The 17,540-nt window shown below is 67.0% G+C and overlaps 1 protein-coding gene across 7 annotated transcripts; it reads right to left on the bottom strand.

Moving 5' to 3' along the window:
* Positions 1–626: 626 nt before the first annotated feature.
* TERT (telomerase reverse transcriptase) lies at positions 627–17,171 on the bottom strand. Of its 7 annotated transcripts, none has more exons than XM_025270742.3 (16): positions 16,917–17,168; positions 15,485–16,811; positions 13,414–13,609; positions 12,181–12,361; positions 10,708–10,887; positions 9,975–10,130; positions 7,169–7,264; positions 6,700–6,785; positions 5,860–5,973; positions 5,297–5,368; positions 4,721–4,933; positions 3,577–3,703; positions 2,821–2,882; positions 2,192–2,316; positions 1,761–1,898; positions 627–1,383 (listed from the first exon to the last, which is right to left on the bottom strand). In XM_025270742.3, exons 1-16 carry the CDS (start codon positions 17,133–17,135, stop codon positions 1,280–1,282), a joined length of 3,396 nt encoding a protein of 1,131 aa, XP_025126527.3. In that variant the 5' UTR covers positions 17,136–17,168; the 3' UTR covers positions 627–1,279. The 7 variants fall into 7 exon arrangements, with proteins under 7 accessions (XP_025126527.3, XP_025126528.3, XP_044788357.2 ...); XM_025270743.3 differs by having other exon boundaries at positions 4,721–4,909; XM_044932422.2 differs by lacking the exon at positions 5,860–5,973.
* Positions 17,172–17,540: the final 369 nt, after the last annotated feature.

Below are 17,540 nucleotides of genomic sequence, written 5' to 3'. Positions count from 1 at the left end.
AGCCCACGCGGGCACACAGGCGCTGGTCACCCGGGTGACGGGGGGCAGCCCACGCGGGCACACAGGCGCTGGTCACCCGGGTGATGGGGGGCAGCCCACGCGGGCACACAGGCGCTGGTCACCCGGGTGACGGGGGGCAGCCCACGCGGGCACACAGGCGCTGGTCACCCGGGTGACGGGGGGCAGCCCACGCGGGCACAGGCGCTGCTGCCCAAGCCCGTCCGCCTGCCCAGGTCCCGCTAGTGGGGACAGGTGAGGGGACAAGCACCCTGGGAGAGGGCCAGGCCCACGCCTGGACCCGTGTCCATGGCCTGCGCTGTCCACTCCACGGGCCCTCTGGAGAGACGAGGAGTCCAGGGCCTGCTGTGAAGGGACAGGCAGGGTCAGGGGTCCTAGACCTCGGAATGTTTGTGTCCACCGTCTCCCGAGTGTGCATAGGGCATGACCAGGCTGCTGCAGGCAGGGTGGGCGCTGGTCCGGCCTTGAGGGGCATCCTCTCCGGTCCCCTGGCTCCTCCAGCCACACCCTGCCCCCAGGATACCCCCCTCCAACTCCTGCCAGGCCAGGGACCCGGGAGCATCAGACACCCCGCGGGTGTACATTTTTATAACTACAGAAGCCGGTACTGATGGACATGCCCTTTAATACAAACATCCAGAGAAAAACAGCAACAAGCTGTGGAGATGGAAGGCGGAGGCTCGCTGGCCTCCTTTGCCACGGTGACGTGGGGGTAGGGGACAGGAGGAGGCGCAGATGACCCCGGCCCAGTGCTGGGTGGGGACCAGCTGCCCGCGGAGGTCAGGGGGGCAGGCGGGCATGGGGGACGGCGGGGCCCCCAACAGCTGACTGCAGGGAAGGCCCAGCAGGCTGGACTTCGAGCTCAGCGGGTGGAGGAGGCAGGCGTGGACCGAGGGCTGGGCGGGGCGCAGGTGCACTGTCAACAGCAGGCAGGGCCCACTCAGCCCCCGAGCGCCCCCCAAGCTGCTGGACAGATGTGTGTCCTCGCTATAGGGCAGGGGAGAGGGGTGACAACCCCCCCAACTCCCTGTTCCGACGCCTGACCACCCCGCCAGGCTCTCCCACACGTCTCGCTGGGCCCGGCGGTCAGCCGCTGGTGATGGATGGTTTCTGGAGAGCCACGGGGCAGTGGCCCCGCTCCCGTGAGGATGTGGGGCCGGCCCCCCTTTCCGGGGCTCTCGGGGGGGCCCAGGCTTCGCCGTGGAGCGGGCCCCTCCCGTGGGCTCCGGAGCCCATCCCTGGCTGTGGGCAGGGCTGACAGTCAGTCCAAGATGGTCTTGAAGTCCGCGGTCAGGGCGGGGTCGGCCGCCGCCTCCAGGGCGGCCCGCGTGGGCCCCGGGAGCTGCCGGTGCAGCCGTGCTCGGGCTGTGGAGGGACTGGACTCAGAGCTCCTTGTGGGGGATGCCAGAGACCGCCGCTCACCAGGCACACCGCTGAGGCCATGCGGGCACCCATGCTGGGCCAGCTGTGCGCCGGCAGGCTTGGGGATGCGAGCCTCAGCAGGGGGAGACAACCCATCACGCCCGGGACCACGGGGGCAGCTGGGCAGAGCCTGAGGGGACGCGGGTAGGGGGCTGGTGGGCAGACGCCGCGGGGAGCAGAGGCCCCCAGAAGGGCAGTGAGAGGTGGCGGGACCGGGGTGGGTGTGCCCTGGGCGGGGCAGGGCTGTGACCCCGGCTCCTGGGGACTCCTGGGCCCACCCACCTGCCCGAAGAGGCTGCCTTGTGTCCGCCCACACCCACCTGTCCGGAGGGCCCCCAGCAGGCGGCTGTAGGTGACACGGTGGCGAGCCAGCTTGTGCAGGAAGGCATGGAGACACAGCCACTGCGCAGCTTCAGACGGGAACAGGCCGGAGGCGCCCCTGGCCCCCAGCGACGCCCCTGGGGACACAGGAGACTGAGGCCCCGCCCGACACTGTGCCGGGGAGACCGGGGGCCCTGCAGGTGGAGAGCATCAGTGCGGTTTTGGGGACAATGTTGGGGGGGGGTGGTAAAATAGCCATTTTGTTTCAGGAGCCACCCCGATAGGAGCCCGGGGAATTCTGACAACGGAGATGTTTTCTTCAACTTCTCCAAGAAACCTCCACAAACAAGGGGCTCAACCGCGGGGCGTGGGGGGCGTGCAGCCCAAGTCCGCGCCCCCCGCGGGCCCTCAGCCCCGGGCGCCCGAGCACCTGCGTTCCTGGCTCTCAGGAGGGCGTAGCCGCGGGACGCGGTGTCCGCGATGACCTGGAGAAAGAACGCGGGGCTGCTCCCGACCGGCTGGCTGAAGGGCAGCTGCAGCACGCAGGCGTGGAACCTGGGGGCGGGGCCCCGTCAGGACACGCCCCCTGGGGCGGGGCCCCGTCAGGACACGCCCCCTGGGGCGGGGCCCCGTCAGGACACGCCCCCCATGCCCCGCGAGGGGCTCCACGGAGACCGCTCAGGCTGAGCCTGGCTCGGGTCCCGGTTATGGGTGGGTGAGCCCCGGACTCCACGGTCAGCTGCCTGCGCCCCGGCTCAGCTTCTGGAGGCGGACATGGCCCCAGGGAGGGGAATGTTCCGGAAGCTGGTCTGCGCTGATTGGTGCGGCTTCCCGCTGCCCCTCCTGGGGGCACCTGAGGGCTGGCGGCCACCGCAGGCAGCGCCCTCTGCTCCCTGACCCACCCTGTCTGGCCCTGCAGCCCTCCCCCCGCCCCAACCCCTACGGACCTGGCCCCCGAGTGCTCCCTGGGGAAGAGCAGCGTTCCGGGGTGCACGAGGACCCCAGGACACGGGCTGCCTCCTCGCACGGGGAGCAGCGTGGCCCCCCTCCCCGACGCACCTGTAGGCCTGCAGCAGGAATATCTTGTAAACGTTTGTGAAGACCGTCTGGAGGCTGTTCACCTTCAGAAAGAAAAGAGGAGAAAACACTGCTCCTGAGTTTGCTTTACGGCCACATCAAGCGGAGCAGGAGAAAGGGTCGCCCTGGTAAGAACCCCACGGCCTCTCCGAGAAACCCACCAGGTCCCCCGGGGCCCTCAGAGGCAGCCAGGCCCGCGGGAAGGGTAAGGGCGGGAGCCTGGCCGGACGACGGCCCAGGCCCCATGGGGACAAGCAAGGGCCACAAAGGCCCGGCCCCAAGGGGACAAGCAGGGGCCAGGCGAGGACAGCGGGGTGAGGGCTGTGGGCACATGCATGCACACAGCTGCACACACGTGCACACCCACATGCTCGGTCATACATACATGAGCACACACATGTGATGACTAATACCCTTTCACACACAGGCACACACACACACCCGCATGCTCAGTCATACGTACACGAGCACACATGTATGTGATGACTAATATCCTTTCACACACAGGTACACACGCACACCCACACGCTTGGTCATACGTACACGTGTGTGATGACTAATGCCCTTTATATCCTTTCACACACAGGTACACACGCACACCCACACGCTTGGTCATACATACACGTGTGTGATGACTAATGCCCTTTCACACACAGGCGTGCACCCACACCCACCCCCCCAGGATCTACAACACATGGGGTACCAGCTGCCCCCGTGCCCCGCGGCCCCGCCCCCCACCTGCAGGTCCAGGAAGAGCCCGTGGCACTTGAGCTGCAAGACCGCCAACAGCTTGCGACGCATGTTCCTCCCGGGCTTGAAGCCCTGGGTGAAGGTGAGACTCGCTCTGATGGACGTCCGGGCGTAACTGTGAGACAGGATGGGGTCCTGGGAAGCGCGTGTGTCCACCCTGCATTGACCCACACTTGGATGTCCTGCCCCTCGGCTACACTGATTGGCCAGGAAGGCCGCCTGTCCCCCACACGGTCACAGCTTCACAGGCGGCCAGGCATGACAGTGGGCGGGTCACGACTCGCCGGTGTGTGGACACGCGAGGGGGTGTCGGGAGCAGCAGGTGGACACACGGAACCGCAGACGGAAAGCGTCCGCCCCTGCGTCTTTCCAGGGAGTGCCCCACGAGGGAACGCCTGGCGAGGGGCCGGGGGCAGACCCCAGCTCCCCAGCAGGACTGGGCTAGCACCACAGGACAGGATAGCCCCATCCAGCAGTGCCCTGAAACTGCTCATTACTCACAGAGCAGAGGACACGCCTGCATCCACATTGCTCCTCGGGCCTCCACGTCTGTGTAAAGCCTGGGGCTCGCTGCACCATCCCAGGGCGGGGCGGGGGGAGGGGAGAGGGCCGCCAGGGGCTCAACTGTGTCCCCAAACTCACAGGCTGAGCCCCGCCCCCGCGACCGTTCGGGGACAAGGCCTTTGAGATGGTGACTAAGGTCAAAGAGAGCATAAGGGGGGCCTGAATCCACTGGGACGGGGGCCCCAGGAAGAGACGCTGAGACGCTGAACACAGAGAGTGACCACATGGGGGTTGGGGGCGCAGATGCGTCCACACGCCCCGGAGAGGCCGCAGGAGGGATCGGCCGGGGAGGGACCTACAGAGCCGACCACGTGCCCCGAAGCTCCGTCCCCGACGGACCAGAGGGGACCACGAACCCCAGAGCCCAGTGAGACCTGGGGTTCGTGTCTGGCAGGTCCTGCCTCTCCAGGTCACAGCCACACGCCTCCCCAGGGAACACGCTCGTGCCCGAGTCCGCTACATGGTTTCCTTTCATGAAAAACGCTCAGAAAACCGCTGCCTTGGAGAGCCGGTCCCCGCTGCCCACCGTGTGGCCTCTGACCCCCAGGGCCCAGGGTCTGTCACTCACCTGGAGTGGTCGCCATGCACCTCCAGGGTGCGGGTGTCCAGCAGCAGGCCGCACCAGGGGAACAGGCAGTGGGCCGGCAGCTGCAGGGGCGCCGCGCCGCCCAGGGCCCCGGGCTCCACGGGGAAGTTCACCACCGTCTTCCGCAGGTTCACTTGGCAGCCGTACTCGGGCACACCGCGCACCAGCGTCCTGAGGCCGGGCGCCGTGTGAGCACTGGACGGACAGGGCCGCACTGGGTGTCTCGGGGGCGCTGGGCAGCGTCACCCAGAGAGACAGGCAGGCCACTGAGGGTGGGCTGAGACCGTGGGCCCCCGCGCAAGGCTGGAATGGCCCGGCTCTGCGGAGCGACCTGCTGCTCGTGATCAGGGGCCAGGGAGGCTGGTGGCAGAGGCGCCCCAAGGACCAGCCCTGAAGCGTGAGTGGACGCTGGGACTGTACGCCAGGCTCTTGGAGCCCTGGGACTGTGCCGTAGGACGCTCCCCAGAGGCGCAGGGATGCACGGGAGGACCGTGTTCACACGCCTGCAGGACGTGTGCTGGGAGGCGCGTGCAGAGAAGCACACACGGGGGACCTCACCTGAGGAAGTCTCTGGCCCGCGTCAGGTGAGGGGTGACCAGCAGGAAGTCATCCACCAGGCGCAGAAGCACCCTGGGCACAGAGAGACCCCACAATGAGGGCAGACCCTGAACACACCACTGTATGCCCACACACAGCGTCCTCCCGGGGGCTGGTGAACGGTGCAAGGCTTAATGTCTGAATTCAGCCGGACGTGAATAAAGTGACCTTCTCCAGAGAAGCCAACCACAGACCGCTGTCCGTGGGATTTGGCTCCGGCTGGGACGAGCAGGGCCCAGCAGTTGGGCTGGGAGCAGACGGGCTCAGTGCCGGCCAGATGCCCTGGCCATGCTGCAAGCCATGCTCACTCCCTGCTCGAGGCCTGCTGAGCACCACCCCCAGCCCTGTGCAGCAGCCCCTGCACCCAAGACCAGAAACAGAGGGGCCCCAACAAGGCCACACCTGCCGCCACGGGGGCCACGCCTGCCGCCACGGGGCCTGTGCCTGCCAGCATGGGGGCGCACCCGCCACCATGGGGCATCCCCATTGCCACGGGGCTGCGTCCACTGGCCCGGAGGCTGTACCCGTCCTGCTGGACTCCAGGGAAGAGCTTGTTCTCCATGTCCCCGTAGCAGAAGCTGCAGAGCAGGGTGGAAAGGATGGAGCCCTGGGGGATCCCCTGACACTGGATGTAGGACCTGGGGGGCAGGATGTGGTCAGCAGGTGGGCCGGCCACGGCGAGCCTCACGTTCACATCATACACACACATGCACCGACACAGCCACACGCACACACAGGTGTGCACACACCACTCCCACCTGGGGGAATGCGAATCAACACATTCGTCACACCCCCCACGAAGCCCTGCCACACGCCAGCCCGGCCACACGCGGCACGACCCCGCTCCACGAGGGGTGGTGGCCCTGGGGAGGAGTCAGGCTCCAGGCCTTTCACGCAGAGAAGGATCTCCTCCCCCTGGTGCCATGTCCACGCGTGTGCAGACCTGTGCTCTCGTCAGAACTCGCCCTTCGGTGCAGTGGGCGCGCGTGCCTCCCCAGGAGTATGTGCGAGTTTATATTTTACTGGACCTGCCTTGCCATAAGCATTGTAGTTACTTGGAATGTAATAATAACGAAGGTACATACTTTAGGCAGAAAGTTTCCTGAGCCTGGAGCACGTTCACAACCCCTGAGACGGCCGTGGCCACGAGCCCGAAGCCCCCTGGACCCCTGCGACCCCTGGACCCAGAGGGCTCTCACATGGACGCCACCAGAGCAGATGTGGTTTCACACACATTAAGAGAATGACCAGCTGCCTTCTGACCTCGAGCACGTCCCGTAAGTGGAGGGCCGTGTGCGGCCGCCCTGGCCATGGGGCTGGGGCGCCTCCTGGGCACTGAGTGGGCAGGCGGGGCCCAGACCTACCTGCCCCCGATCCTGATGACGTGGCTGCGGACCAGGTGCAAGAAGAGGTTGAAGAGGCTGCTGCCAGGCTCGTTCAGGGAGCAGCTCTGCAGAGGCAGGCGGGCAAGGGGCTGGAGTGGACGCTGCTCTGGGCCGGCATGTGGCCCGGGGGAAGGGGCCCACACCCAGAGGGAGGCGGCAGGGAGCCCCGAGGGCCCAGGCCCCGCTGGGGAATCTGCTCATGCAGGAAGTGCGTCCCCACAGGGCTGAGTTGGGGGCGGGTCTGTGGGGCAAGCCCTCTGCCCTCCTGGAGGAGGTGGACACGCGTTCTTGTGTACTCAAGGCCAAAATGGAGGGAGAAGACGGGCAGCAAAGCGCAGAGGGGCCACGGACGGCAGGGGTGCAGGAGGCCCGGGAGCAGGAGGAGGTGCCCAAAGGCAGGGGCGCATCTGCACTGGCCAGCCCACGAGGCACGGGCGCCCACACCCACCTGCTCGATGACCACGGTGTCCCTCAGGGAACCCATCGCCTGCAGATGCTCCACGAGCTGCCTCAGGTACGGCTGGAAGTCCGAGAAGGTGGACACCTGCTGGCCGAGGACGGGGTGAGGCGGATGGACACCCCACCCCAGACAGCATGGGTGCTCAGGACGGGGGTCAGACCTGGGGGGCTGGCCACGGCCACTGTGACCGGGCAGAAAATGCCGGGCCGCCGGGGGTGCCCAGGAGGTGCGGACACAGACGGACTGGGGTCTTGGTTTTCGGGGTGCATCCTGCTTTCCCCTGACCTCTCCCCAAGGCCGGGATCCACTGAGCAGAAAGACTATGGGGTTCTGGGCCACGAAGCAGCAAGGACGAGTTTGGGTGGACCCCGGGAGCTGGTGATGGACAGGGAGGCCTGGGCCATGAAGCAGCAAGGATGAGTGTGGGTGGACCCCGGGAGCTGGTGATGGACAGGGAGGCCTGGGCCATGAAGCAGCAAGGACGAGTCTGGGTGAACCCCGGGAGCTGGTGATGGACAGGGAGGCCTGGCGGGCTGCCGTCCATGGGGTCGCAAAGAGTCGGACACGACTGAGCGACTGAACTGAACTGAAGCAGCAAGGACTGACAGCATCCCCGGGGGAGCTTGCAGAGCAAGGGCCCTCACTCAGGCACCCCAGGAGCCACGCTGAGCCGAGCACGTGGTCCTAGCAGCCAGGGGGCTGGGCCCGGGGGCTCCTCGCAGTGGACACGGGGGAAGGGGAAGTGAGGCAGGCCAGACGCCACGCTGTCCACAACGAACCCTTGCAGGACTCAGGTCACAGCTCCACTGTCAGGGAAACACCACCCACCCTGGAAGAGAACTCACAAACCCACACGTTAACGTTCCTAATCACAAAGTCTGGCACTTTGTGGAAAAACAGGCCCAGGTGTGACCAAAACCTCTCACAGGACAGACAGACGAGAAACCTGCCCGGGGGCTGGGGAGGCGCCAAGTTTCTGGAATTTTTAAAATCAGTCAAGATAACACTGCTAACAAAACAGAGGCAAAGCAGAGGGACTTAACCAGAGACCGGGAACCTGTGAGAAAAAACAACTTCTAAACCTGAAAAACAGGCCAGCGAACTTAAGGCCTGGTTAAACGCGCAGACGAGTGAGCCAGAAGACGGGCCTGGAAGAGCCCAGCCTGGAGCAGAGACGGAGCACAGCAAGGCGCCAGCAAAGACGGGCTCAGAACAGACCCTGGTGACTTCCCTGCGACCCAGGGGCCACGACGCCAAGCTCCCAAGGCCGCGGCCCAGGTTCAGTCCCTGGTTAGGGACTCACGTTCCCCACGCTGGAACTAAGATCTGGGGCAGCCTAATTAACTAATTAAGATAAATCAGCCCCGCCTGAATGAGGCAGCTCGAATAACAAACATCCCGACAGCACTGGGGTCAGGCAGCCAGCAGGCGGCGGCGCAGGCACGACACGGTTTCAGCCCAAAACGGCAGAGAAGCTGGGTCCGTCAAAATGAAAAACATCTGTTCACAGAGACTCGCTTGCGACGGCAACGGCAGGGTAGGCTGAGACAGCATCCACGACCGCCCAGAGGCGCGTCCCCAGAACATGGGCTCATCCCCTCGACGACAAAGGAGACAGACAGCCCCACGTGGGGAGACTGGACGGGCGCCCCCCAATTCCCCCAGAGGACATGCCAGCCGGCAGCTGACACATGAGGTGCCCAGAGCCCGGTCCACCGGACCTGGTCCCAGAGACGGGCCCGTGTGGTCCCACCGGGCTGCCCGGCCACATGCTGCAGCCCTGCCCTTCCGGGCCCCCAACATGGCCCGCTGGACCCCCTGAGGCCCGCAGGACCGCACCTGGCACCTCTCGGGCGACGTCTCCTAAAATGACACAAGCCTGGAATCCACCCACGGGATTTGGGACGAGGGTTTGTCTCCACAAACAGCACATCACAGTGGTGCTGGCAACCGCCTGGATCCACATCCGGGCACAAAGCAGCAAACGCCCACCCCGCGGAAGGCCGGGCCTCACCCAGTAGCATCAGAGGCCGCCACAATGGCCCCAGACACCCGAAACCGGACCGGAGAGCTTGCTTGCATGTATCACAAGGTTAGACGGGTGAGCCTGCTGCCTGTCGGAGGAGGGGGCCTGGAGGGCGTCCTGCGGGTGCTGCCTCACCTGTGTCAGACGCCCAAGATCCCCCCAAGCTCCCTGCATCACACACCCTGGACTCACAAACGCGCTCAGCGGTGCCTGGGCCCAGGTTCTCTGTGCGCACTCCCCAGCGCTTCCCGGGAGCCCAGCCACGTCTGTCTCCCCAGCGCTTCCCGGGAGCCCACCCACGTCTGTCTCCGGGTACACACGCTGCTCTGGGCGGGGGACAAGCGCTAGGAGCCCCCGTGGCCTCGGGGTCCACCCAGCGCCCGCGTCCTCTTCCAGCCCTTCCTGGCCTGAGATCCCCATCCCTCGGGGGAGAAGTGCCCCACCCACCCCATGAGGCACGTGCATGCAGAAGGCAGAGCAGCCTCCGAGTCGCAGGCAGGACGCCCTCCCGCCCCACCTCCCCGCCACGGGACACACACACGGTCCTGCTGCGTGGCCACGGGGACACCTCAGGACACCCGTGTGGCTCTGCTGCCGCCAGGGTCCCCCGCTCTGCGCAGCTCACGTGCAGTCAGGCCTAGGGGAGGGGCGGACCGGACGGGAATACCAGTAAGAGTAGTCCTAGGGGCTCCACAGTGCTGAGCGTGCGCCCCCCGACCCGCAGACCACGCCCCGCCGCCCCGCACTGCACCGGCCTGTGGGGCTTACGTGTCTCTTGAAGGACTTGCGCATGCGCCCGCGCGCAGTCCGGACCATGGCGCAGTGGCGCACACAGTACGTCTTCTCCTGCGGCTGCAGCACGTTGGCGATCACCTCTGCCAGCTTGTCCTGGGGGAGGGCATCGTAGGCCCCCACCACGTCCACCTATGCGGGAACAGGGGCCTGAGGACACGTTCACTTCTAACCCCGAGCTTTGGGTCCGGCTGGTCCTGACCTGCCATCAGCGGATGCTGGGGTGAATCGAACATGAGGGATGGGGAGACCCAGTACCCCCATCCCTGCCCTCCATGGGCTCTCTCTGAGACACCCCACAGCCCTGGACTCTGAGCACCCCCAGGACTAGCCTGCGTGCCCTCTCTGAGCTGCAGGCTGGTGTCCCGGACAACCAGGGCATGACACAGGGCACCCGGCACTGGGGTCTGAGCAGGTTTCTCCTTCCCTGGAGGAGATCCCTGAGGGCAGGAGCCCCGGGGAAGTGGGGTGCACTCCCAGAGTACTCCAGAGGCACAGAGCCTCTGCCCTGGGAGCCAGGCCCCTCCCTGTCTTGCAGCTCGCAGGAGAAGCTGCGAGTCACGTTTACCATGGACGTGGCTCCACCAGGGGTGGCCCGTCGCGGCACACGGGGCTGTAGGAGGTGGCCACTCCCCTCATCAGCTGCGCCGGGCCCACAGGCTCACCTGCGGGCCCGCTTCTCTCCAGAGGGGTGGGAGCGGGCACCCACCTTGACGAAGTAGAGCGGGGGGGCTGGGCCCCGGGCCCTCAGGGGCAGCACGAAGGCCCGCCAGGCCCTGTGGATGTCGTCCATGCCCAGCACCGAGGCCCCCAGGAGGCCGGGCCGCCGAGCTCGCTCGTAGTTCAGCACCGCGAACAGCGTCTTGATCCGTGAGCTGAGATGCTGCACCTGCAGGCCCAGCCCAGACGACAGTGTCACCTGAGCAGCGATGGCCAGGGACTCGGGGTCAGACCGCCCCAGGGGCCGTCCCCAAGGGTCACCAAGCGTCAAACAGCCCCCAGGGGCCGTCCCCAAGGGGACTCGGGGTCAGACCGCCCCAGGGGCCGTCCCCAAGGGTCACCAAGCGTCAAACAGCCCCCAGGGGCCGTCCCCAAGGGGACTCGGGGTCAGACCGCCCCAGGGGCCATCCCCAAGGGTCACCAAGCGTCAAACAGCCCCCAGGGGCCGTCCCCAAGGGGACTCGGGGTCAGACCGCCCCAGGGGCCATCACCAAGGGTCACCAAGCGTCAAACAGCCCCCAGGGGCCGTCCCCAAGGGGACTCGGGGTCAGACCGCCCCAGGGGCCATCCCCAAGGGTCACCAAGTGTCAAACAGTCCCCAGGGGCCGTCCCCAAGGGGACTCGGGGTCAGACAGCCCCAGGGGCCATCCCCAAGGGTCACCAAGCGTCAAACAGCCCCCAGGGGCTGTCCCCAAGGGGACTCGGGGTCAGACAGCCCCCAGGGACAAGGGGCAGGTCCCCTGCTCTCTGCTGCCCCCTGTCCACCAGCCCCCCTCAGACCCCAGAAAGACCATGTGGCCAAGCTGCCCACGCCCACTTCAGACCCCAGGGTGTCCCCAGGGACCTATCCTGGGATCACGGACACCAGTTGTTGAAATAGCAACCAGCCACACGCTGGGTCCCTCTCCTCACCTGGTCCCCCCACCCAGCAAAGAGGGACGCTGCCTCCTGGGGGAACACTCCCACAGCGGGTGAGCGATGCCTCACTGCTCGTGGACAAGCCCCCACCAATAGTGATGGCTTCTCTGTCACTAATCACCCCAATCACTGCAGGGGGCTCTGGCAGGGGCGGGAGCTGCTGGTGACGCAGGGGTGGCTGGGGGGGGGGGCGGTGGTGCGGGGGGACAGTCACAGGGGCCAAGCACAGGGGTGAGGTCCTGGGGACCCTGGCAGGCTGGTGACAGACGTCACATACCCCTCTGCCCCGGCACCCAGAGAGCACACTGCCCCCCTGCCCTAGGGGATTCCAGGAGCCAGGGGGGCACAGCGGGGTCTCAGAGCCGGGCCGGCACCCCGCAGGACAGGCCTCACTGGGAGCTCCTTCTCTGGATCCAGGAGTCCTCCGGCCACGCCCCCTGGCTCCCCAGGACCTCACCGCAGCCCCCAGACACCCTGGGACTTTGGCCACAGCCACTGGGCCTGGGTTTCAATGCACTTTGCCCAGAGCAACGCGAGCAGCGACCTTCTTGTCTCTGGGCGGCGCCTGGGCGCCCTCAACACAGCCCACGTTCACGATGGGCCGCAGCCCGCCGGGCTTGGGGACGAAACGGAGCCTGGATGTCAGCAGAGCCGGCCTGGCCTCCTGGTGCTGCCTGACCTCTGCTTCTGACAGTTCTTGAAGCCGCACACGGTCTAAGTGTTGTCTGAAACAGAGGTGCCCGTGGGCAGCCAGGGCAGGTCAGCCTGGTGGGCGTCCATGCCCATGCAGCGGGCAGAGCTCATGACCGGCATGCCCGGTTCCTGGTGGACAGAGCTCTGACCAGGACTGGACAGGACGGCTTGCTGGGGAGACCCTGGGGTCTGGAGTGGGTGTGGGAAGCTTGGCCACCACGTGCTTCTGGGGTCTGAAGGAGGCTGCTGGGCAGGGACCCCACGTCCTCCTCCTGGAACAGGCAGGGGGTGCTTGGTGGAACCCCCAGGAGGAGCAGAATCATCTCCCCACGGACCAGCCTGAGCTTTAGCCTTCACCCTAAAACCATCCACAGGCATGGGCAGGGGTCCTCCCACCTCCTGGCCACTACGGGGAGTATGCTCCCCAGGCTGGTGGCCCTGAAGGAAGCCCATGGTGGGACTCGAGCATCCACCAGGTAGGGGACAGGCCGCAGGGGCCCCACAAGAAAAGCCGGGCTGCCCACTTCAGTTTACATGCTAGGAAATGCTTGAATGGGGTACCCTCAGTCAGACCCACGGTAAGGGCCTCCAGAGGCTCCCCAGATGCCGGAGGACACGGGCCCCGGCCCATGTGCTCAGGGACCCCTGATCCACCCCTGACTCAGGGACCCCAGCCCACATGCTCGGGGACCCCCACTTAGCTCCTGACTTGTGACTTGGGGACCCTGGCCCACGTGCTCGGGGACCCCCACTTAGCTCCTGACTCGGGGACCCCAGCTCTGCTCCTGACCCAGAGCACCTCCCCTGCCCAGACGCTCAGCTGGGATCCCTCTCGCTGGGCGCCTGGACAGGCTCAGCTCGTGTCTCAGGCGGCCCCCCCAACCCGTCCCGGCTGGGTCCCCGTCCACTGACAGCCACCCAGGCCTTCACAGAGGACACAGATGGCGGGTGGGGACAGAGCTCGTGGCCGCCGTGTAGGCACTCAGCCCCTGGGTAGCCTGCTTCACGGTGCCCCCAGCACCCCCAGTGGCCGGCGTCAGACAGGTGGGTCCGAGCGTGCGGGCGCGGGCATCCCCCTGCGTACCTGACGCCCAGGCGCTGCAGCTGGCTCCAGACGCGCTTCCGGAAGAAAAAGAGCCGGTTCTTCTGGAACGTGGTCTCCGTGACATAGAAGAAGCTCCTGAGCAGCTCCACCACGTAGGCGCCCATCAGCCAGCACAGGAAGCGGCCCAGGACAGCCTCGCGCCGGTGGTGCTCCGCGGCAGGCACGCAGCGAGCCCCTGTGAAGAGAGACACCGGTGCTCACCCTCCACGCTGCCCACCGCAGGCCAGGATGGCTGCCCACGGCCTCTGAGTCCACGGCGACTCGGAGCAGGGGCACAGGAGAAGGCGGGTAACTCAGCAAGGAGCTTCCCCGGGTCACGGGCTAAAGAGGTGCTACCGCATCTCTGCGCTTTGATAGAAAATGTTTTTAAATGAGGTTCCCCTTTCTTTTTACTTTCCTCTTGTGGCTACTGTAAGATTCTGAATGAGGCATGGCGCTCACGTATGTTCCTGCCGGACAACGTGGACCCGGAGCCCCAGCACTTGTCCCTGCGCATGCAGACTGGGGGAGCCGGGGCTGCTCTCCGTACGGGGGGCTTGGGGGGGCTGCGCTGCAGTTTCAGGCATCGCCACAGGGCTGCAGGGGCTGGAAATGCCCAGGGGTTTGCAGGCTGAACACAGGGGGGGCACGCAGAGGCGGTCGCAGGCTGAGGAATGCCCAGTGCTGCCGGCTCCGGACACACGCCCCGCGGCCCTCTGTGGTTTACGCTGTGCCACAGGGGCCTCAGCACCGACAGAGCCGGGGCCTCACCGGCCGAAACCGGTTCAGAGGGCAAGGAAGGGGGCCCGGAGATGGGTCTGGGGCAGGACGGTGAATAGCCAGCGAAGGAAAGAGGAGGGGTGAAGCCACGCCCACACTGACCGAGGGAGCAGGGAGAGCAACGTCTAACTTGAGCCACGGCTGGCTGAGCCGGGAGACAGTTCAACTGTGATCCGACCCCAACACGAGAGGCTACAGTTGGAAGGAAACCACCCCGAGGGCAACAGAGAACACAAATCTAATTCTAGACGAGACACCCACACACACACGTGAAAAAATGCACATCAGGAAACGGAATAAAGACACAGGAAAAGCGGGCAAATCGGGAAGATGAGAAAGACGCACCCAGGCTCGCCGGTCAGCACAGAGAAGTATAAGTGCAGGGAAGCGGCAAAGACGGTCAGACGCGATCAGAAAGACTCAGCGCTGCGACCTGACACCTACGCTATGCATCCTCACAGGACAGGAGAGGCTGAAGTTAAACACTAGATAACGGAAACCGCCTCGTGGGGAGGCAGGGAAACAGACTCTACGGTAAAGAGACTCACTAGACGCTCACGAGAAAAGCTGGCGCACGGGTCAACGAGGGGGCCGAGCCATCACCTCCCTCCAGATGCCAGGCTCTCAGGAGTTTAGGGCTCAGACTGGGCAGTGCACAGAAGGGGCTGGCCCTGCCGCTCCTGGCTCTGCCCTGCGGACATGCTGGGTGGCGGCTGCACGGGAGGAGCCCCACATCAAACCCAGACCGCCACACAGGGAAGGACCCCAAAGGCCCAGCTTCACAGAAAGTCCGCTGCACCCCAGCAGCTGCCCACTGTCCTGGGACCCGGCTGGCAGCCAGCTCTCCCCTCTGTGCCCGCCCAGCCCGGGGCCTCGGTCAAGGACACAGTCCTCTCGTACCGGCTGCCAGTGGCCCTGGCCTGGTGGACGCACAGTAGAACTCACTGGGTCTGCAGACGGCTGACCAGAGCTGGCTGGGGAACCCCGAGCCTTACCTCCCAACCCCACCCATGGGGGTTCTCAGCCCAGTTCCCACTTCTATCAGGGAGCATCGCTCAAGGCAGCTAACCTTGAGGTCAGAAAGGGATGATGAACCCCCGCAGCCATGCCCACCGGGGCTCCAGGTGCCCCACCTGCCATCTGCGAGTCCCCCCCTCCACTGCCCCTTCCCAGGCCCAGAACCTCCATGAAGTCCAGTATCCACGCAAGCTGGGTGGGAGACGGGGTCAGAGGTGGAGAACTGAGGTGGGGAGCTACCAGAAGCCCCCGCCCCCTCCTCCGGGTGCCTCACCTGGGCTTGCGCGCAGCCAGGAGCAATCCTGCACCTTCATCTTCCACGTGAGCTCCTGCTGCGAGAGCCTGCCGTGCTTCCCCAGGGAGAGGAGCTTCTTCACGTTCCGCAGGAAGCGCCGCTCGTTGTGCCGGGAGCCCCAGAGGCCGGAAGGCACCAGGCGGCGAAGACAGGCCCGCAGGAGGCCGTACACCTGCCAGGGGCTGCTGTGCAGGCGGAGCAGCTGGACCAGGCGCCCTGAGCTCGCCTCGCCCTCGGGGGCAGCCGCCGGCCTCTCTGCGGGGCAGCCGCCCGCACCAGGGCGCTTCTGATGGTCTGGCCCCGCCGGGGCCGCAGAGGCCGGCAGCGGGCAGTGCGCCCTGAGCAGCGCGCCATAGGGGCACCGCGAATGGTTCCCAAGCAGCTTCCGGAACAGGGGCCGCATCTGCCAGTAGCGCGCGGGCAGGCGGCGCGGCCGGCGGGGAGCCCCTGGCGGCCCGGGCTTCGAGTCCAGAAAGATGGTTTCCACGAGTGTCCGCGCCCCGGCCAGGCTGGGAGGCAGGGAGCAGAGCAGGAAGGAGCGGCGCAGCTGTTCGCCACCGCCGGAGCAGTAAAGGAACCGCTTGGTCTCAGCGCAAGCTCCGGCACCCGGCTCGCCCTCCGGGGGTGACAGCCGCCAGGACGCGGAGCCGACACCCCGCTCGCCGCCAGGGAAGGGGCGGCAGGGCCCGGGCACGTCGCCCTCCCGAGACTTGGCTTCCGCAGCGTCTCGGGTAGGTGTCACCACGCGGGGCGGGCCGCGGGCCGCCTGCCCTTCGAGATCCCACCCGGGCTCCAGGCCGCGCCTGGGCCTCTTGGCTGGAGGCAGTCGTCCCCGCGCGCTGCCACGACGCCGCCTCGCGCCCTGGGCCCGCGCCTCCAGGAGTCCTTCGGCCTCCCCGTGGCCGCGGTTCGACGAGGCCGGGCGCGGGAGTCCGAAGCCCGCCCGGATCCCGCCCACTTGCCGCGTGGGCCGAGGAGCGGCGGCGGCGCGGAGGTCGTAGAGTGGCGGCCCACACACCTGGTAGGCGCAGGTCGGGGGCACCAGCAGGTAGAGCGCGCAGCGCGACAGCAAGTGGGTGAGCACGTCGTCGCCCACGCGGTGCAGCAGCAGCCCCCAGGCGCCGCTGCCGCGCAGCGTGTCGGTTACCGTGTTGGGCAGGTAGCTGCGCACGCTGGTCGTGAAGGCCACGGGCGGCCCGCCGCGGGCCCCGGCCAGCAGCGTGAAGCCGAAGGCCAGCACGTTCCTCGCGCCGCGCTCGCAGAGTCTCTGCACGACTCTGGCCACCAGCTCCTTCAGGCAGGACACCTGCGGGAGACAATCCGTGAGTCGCTGGGGACACGGGGACGCCCTCCCCCACCCCCTCCGCTATCACCCCGCCGGCCCCGCCCAGGCTACCCGGGGACGGCCCACCTGGCGGAAGGACGGGGCGGCAGGGGGCGGCTGCGCGTCCCAGGGCACGCACACCAAGCACTGAGCCACCAGCGCGCGGAAGGCCGCCGGGTCCCCGCGCCGCACAAGCCGGTGGCCCTGGGGCCGCAGGCGCCGTACGAAGGCGGCCAGGGGCAGCACCTGCCGGTAGCTGGCCCGCAGAAGGGCGCGCACGGCCCGGCACCTGGGCGCGCGCGGCATCGCGCGGAGGAGCAGGGGTCCGGGCGGAGGAAGGGGCGGGGCCGGGCGGAGGAAGGGGCGGGGTCTCGGATGCCCGCAGCCCCGCCCCCTGCGCGCCCTCGGGGCCCGGACGGGGGCCCGGTGTTTGCGCCCAGGTACGACGAGGACCCGGCCTCCTCTGCGCGGCTGCTTCCGGGCGGTCTCCCCCGCCCCGCGCCACCAGCCCTCCCAGGGCGCAGAGGTCGCGCGAGGGGTAGCACAGTGGAAAGGCTCTGTGGTACCAAGGGAGGGGACCAGAACGCGGGGTCCCTGGGGGGGCCTGGTGCGTTCGGCGTCCCCGGGGAGCAGGTTCTTCGGGTTGGTTGCTTTAACACCCGGGCCATGACCGTGCAGCGAAGGATGATGCTCTGGGGTCCAGAAGGGGCT

Source organism: Bubalus bubalis, chromosome 19, assembly GCF_019923935.1.
Source record: "Bubalus bubalis isolate 160015118507 breed Murrah chromosome 19, NDDB_SH_1, whole genome shotgun sequence".
In the NCBI taxonomy this organism is placed as follows: domain Eukaryota; kingdom Metazoa; phylum Chordata; class Mammalia; order Artiodactyla; family Bovidae; genus Bubalus; species Bubalus bubalis.
The sequence above is the reverse complement of the archived record's forward strand: the minus strand, read 5'-3'. Positions and strand labels throughout refer to the sequence as shown.